A 4,501-nucleotide genomic window follows, 5' to 3' on the forward strand; every position below is an offset into this window, starting at 1 on the left:
GACGGCACTCGGACCCCATTTCTGCCATCGCCGCTGATAACTATTATGGATTAGTAATGATGTAATATTAATAATGGTAATGATGATGAGGATGATGACATAGATATCATTCATAATATTTTGTTATATATTGCGAAGATGGAAGCAGCAACAAATGCATTCTTTTATAGCATAGAAGCAAATGAATATTCCGTATGGATTAATAAATATTCACATTTTAATAGAACACTCTGTTTAGGGTACTCCTGATCCTTATCCTGCCACCACCATCACCACCACCATCACCACCACTACACCACCACCACCACCCTTCCGTTGATCCTTCGCTGTGTCAAGTTACCATTATCAAGATAGTTGGTTCCACCAATGGCTGGTTCAAGGTAAGATTCTTTTATTTACACACACTCCTTTTCTTTTTTTTCTCTTTTTAAAGGTTTCATATAATAACGGTTAATGTGATAAATAAGTAGTCGCAAGAATTTGTATAGACGGAATAAATTTATTACATTGAGATCAAGTACGTGATTTGATAGATTCTTAGGAATTGAAATTGTAATTGCTCAATTCGACACTCATCGAGAGGCACAAATTAGATTTCGTTTTTAATCGATAGTTTTGAGTACGTTAATGTCGCCGATGATTAAATGGGATACGGCTATTTAAAAATATCTATAGACTGTTAATTACGCGTTTATTTAATTGTACACGATATTCAGATATGTAGATTGTCTTTCTCGAATTGTACAATGATTGAAAGTTTCGAGACACGTCTTCTCTTTGCCTAATCTCTACGTCTTTCTTTTATCACATCGAAAGCCCTGTAAAATTTCTTTCCTTCTCGCACTTACTCTAGGATGTGTACGTATTACATTTATGTATTTACAGTTGAAACTTGGAGCGACATTATACGATTTCCGAACAGCGGGATGAGTATTAAACGAAAAGTAAAATGAAATAGGACGGCTTCATACGTCGATCATTTTCTTTTTTTCCAACCAAAGAAGCAAGAATGAAAGTCGCAACGCTTTCGAAGATGGGAATTCCTCAAAAGTACACACGAACGGTGAATTTACGTAAAGTATTCAGACTTGAAAATTTGTACATTTGCGCGATGACTCGATTTCCCGTTCCAATTCAAAGATTCAAATCAGGTTTCGCGATATGTCGAATGCTTTCGTTGATTCGTGCAACTCGTTTCGTTGATTCGCCCTCGCGTTTGTGCAATTTTACCGTGAAACTCGTTTCTATATCGAAACATACCGTAAAAAAGGTAAAACCAGCGTATCTAGAAATATATCTCGTAGCGAGTGTCGCTAAAATTCTCTACTCAGAGGATCCTTAGAATTTCTTCCATCTCTGTTTCTCGCAATTTTCCTTCGATACCAACAGAACCATAAGTTATACTACGCTTAAGTTATCGAACATTTGTGACATCGCTGTTTGTTCAACTTCGTTTTCCCATCTTTCTCTTGATCCACGTGCTTCCGAACGGATTCTGCAATAATTATTCGAAAAAATAGTCCATTTCTTCCGCCATTTTATCACTATTTTAATACGCTAGAACTTTTACGAGGAATTTCTCACCAGCGACGGACTTTTTGTCCACTGCAGTCAGAGCATCGCAAAGTTCTTTGCCCACAGAGGCCTCGGGATTCAATCCTGACGCCCAGATCATCAGCATCCGGTAACCGTGCTCTTTGTAACTCGAAGGACCTATGAGAGGAGCTTTATCGTCTTTTTCATCGAGTCTGCTCTCGTTTTACGAGGTAAATTGGGGATCGAGAATCATCGAGGAACAAAGTATCTCGAATAGTAAAATAGCCATTCGACAATTACTCTCTGTGAATTTTATTTTGTACCTCGATGACCATTTGTAGTTACCGATATCAGATTACTTCGCAAGATAGGTATAAATAATCATTTTACCGGTATACTGATGTTCAATCGCCTGAATCTGATCGTGTGTAAACGCCCAGTGCAACGCCAATTTCTTCCAATCCTCGGGGCCCAACTGTTTGTACGCCAGCTTCCACAGGATCGATCGAATGTGCTCCGAAAAGGCGCTATTGTTACTGGATATACTTCCACCCCTTGATCCCTCGCGCCATCTTCTCCTAGCCGGCGTCAGATCACGTATTTCTTTGTCGGACGTCGAGTCCTCCTGGAAAGATTCTTTCCTGTTATTTCGAAGCGACTGTCCGCTCTTCGCGCAAAATTTCACCCCTCGTTAAGCTTGCAAAATTTTCGCGGAACGATCATTAAGAACTACGAGTGCAGGGAACGTAATATCCCAGCAGGTTTACGTCTTGGTAAAAGGTTTAAGCTGCCACGTACCGGTGTCGGGTAGTCCAATCTCGCCGTTTTAATTATCATGTCGACGATGGCCGTGAAACTACCCCTCGCCGCTATGTAAAGAGGTCTTCTGCCGCTCTGCGAACATTTCGACAACTTTGTTTCAACATTATCAGCGAATGCATAGACGCCAGCCGCGGCTACGCTCTCGAGTTGGTGTTCTCGCGAATTTCGTGCCAGGGATATCGTGCACACCGCTCTCTGCGTGCAAACTTTGGGCGGAAAGGCAGCCTTGTTGACCGTGTCAGCTCGTCGCATTCGTGTTAAGCCGGGGTTAACATACACGGTACAAAGAGACGCCTACTTTGATTGCGTTCGATCGCGGCGAGACGCCGTTGTGACGAATATTCCCGGTGGAATAGCTGCGGTATGCCTCTGTAAGCCCAGTTTCATGCGTCGCAGCGAAAACGGTGTCCATTGCTATTACAGCACGTCGGCGACTAGTTCTGATTCAACGTTCGTGGTCTGAGAGCGGTAAAACCGCGACACACGTGTGCAACTGGCTGAGCTTTCGCTCGACAACGTTGATTTTACCACTGTAACTGGTACCGCGGCTCGAACTCGGAGAATATACGTTTCCCACCAGACAGAGTGGTTCGATTTGAAAGACAAATAGGGAAGGAAACCGGAGAAATATAATTCACCTGTTCTCTCTGCTCGATATTCGCACCCGCGGCCAGCAGCATCTCGCAGATCTCCTTGTGCCCCATTTCCGCGACGATGTGAATCGGCGACTGTAGTCTCTGGAATATATTTCAGCGAATCGTGTTAGGGGCAAAAGCGTAGAAATTGTATAACTCGTATGAACATTGTCGTACGCACCGAGTTGAGGCAATTTAAATCGACACCTTTGTTCAGCAATATCTCGACCGTTTCTACTTCGTTGTTTTGACAGGCCAAGTGCAAAGGCGTGTTCCCATACTGCAAACCGATTCCCGGTGATGGATAGTTATTCGATTCCGATTACACGTACCTTAAGTGTACCTTGCACTGTTTGTTGAGTGCTGCGCCATGTTGAATCATCGAGTCCAGTATCCCTTTGCAACCCTGACTGGCAGCTACATGGAGCGGCGTGAAGCCCATCTGCAAAATGCACCGAGCATATTTGTTACTCGATAACGTTTGCGTTATTTACTTAGCGTTATTTACTTCGTCGGTTAACTCGGTGTTCGCTCCGGCTCTTAATAGTAATTCAGCTATGGCCGTGTGCCTCGTCCTCGTGGCTATGTGCAGAAGGGTGTTCCCTTCGTTGTCTTGAGCATCCACGTTGGCTCCCAGTCCTATCAGAACTTCCACCGCTTCCAGGTGCTCCCTTTCACAGGCAGAGTGTATAGGTGTCTGTCCTTTCTACGAGTCAAGGTACAATTTTTACGTGATATTTTTCGTGAGAAAGCTCGCTTCACGAGAAAGCACCTCGTTATCGAGTTGAACTATCCGCCAAGTTTCCCATCCACGCGTCGCGACACTTTGGTCGGCGAGATCAAACGTTCCGATTTAAAGGGAGGATCGAATGCATGTAGATGGAGGGGATTACGGGCGTATCGACAGGGTGGAAGGTACAATAGCTGAAAGTGGAAAACCGGAAGCACCGGCGGAACGACACGAGTTGTATAAAATTTTCTCAAAGGACTGCAGCTAGGATTCATGCGGCTGCACATTGCACTCTCTCCTTCGGGGATTTCACTTGTCTTCGCGATAAGAAGGCAATATAGCTAATGTCGGAGACCTAGTTTCCCGGTATCTAAATCGAGAGAAAGAGAGAGGGAGAGAGGGCGGAAACAACGCGGACCAGTTTCCGTATAAATTGAAGTTTCTTGCGTCCTTTGCATCCGTTCGTGTGCAGATATTTACATTCTCGTATCAATTTCGGACGGATTAATATCTTGGGACATATTGAATAGATTGTACTCGAGAAGCATGGGGTATGCTTAACGTTTTAAAAACGTACTTCGACAAAAAGTAACGGTTATCCTCTCTATTCGCAAAATTTAAAGGGACTCTAAGTAACGAAAAATAACGAAAAGTACGAAAAATTTCGAATATTTTTTAAATACGAGTAACCATTTCCTTAGAAAATTTCCTCGACTTAAATTCATCTGTATTCAAATTATTCGTGCATTTATTTATTTATTTATTTATTTATTTATTC

At 42.9% G+C, this 4,501-nt stretch overlaps 1 protein-coding gene across 1 annotated transcript in view; it reads right to left on the bottom strand.

Annotated features, from left to right (window-relative positions):
- Positions 1–1,409: 1,409 nt before the first annotated feature.
- The window catches only part of LOC108555410 (ankyrin repeat and death domain-containing protein 1A), a 16,149-nt gene continuing 13,057 nt past the window's right edge, over positions 1,410–4,501 (bottom strand). Inside the window, exons 7-14 of the mRNA XM_017911036.1 lie at positions 3,502–3,699; positions 3,337–3,435; positions 3,175–3,273; positions 2,997–3,095; positions 2,335–2,430; positions 1,927–2,161; positions 1,585–1,713; positions 1,410–1,495 (exon numbers count right to left, since the gene is read on the bottom strand). Of these exons, the coding sequence (XP_017766525.1) occupies positions 1,410–1,495; positions 1,585–1,713; positions 1,927–2,161; positions 2,335–2,430; positions 2,997–3,095; positions 3,175–3,273; positions 3,337–3,435; positions 3,502–3,699 (1,041 nt within the window). The remainder of the gene's footprint in view (positions 1,496–1,584; positions 1,714–1,926; positions 2,162–2,334; positions 2,431–2,996; positions 3,096–3,174; positions 3,274–3,336; positions 3,436–3,501; positions 3,700–4,501) is intronic.

Source organism: Eufriesea mexicana, unplaced genomic scaffold (assembly GCF_001483705.2).
Source record: "Eufriesea mexicana isolate 0111107269 unplaced genomic scaffold, ASM148370v2 scaffold124, whole genome shotgun sequence".
NCBI classification, from domain to species: domain Eukaryota; kingdom Metazoa; phylum Arthropoda; class Insecta; order Hymenoptera; family Apidae; genus Eufriesea; species Eufriesea mexicana.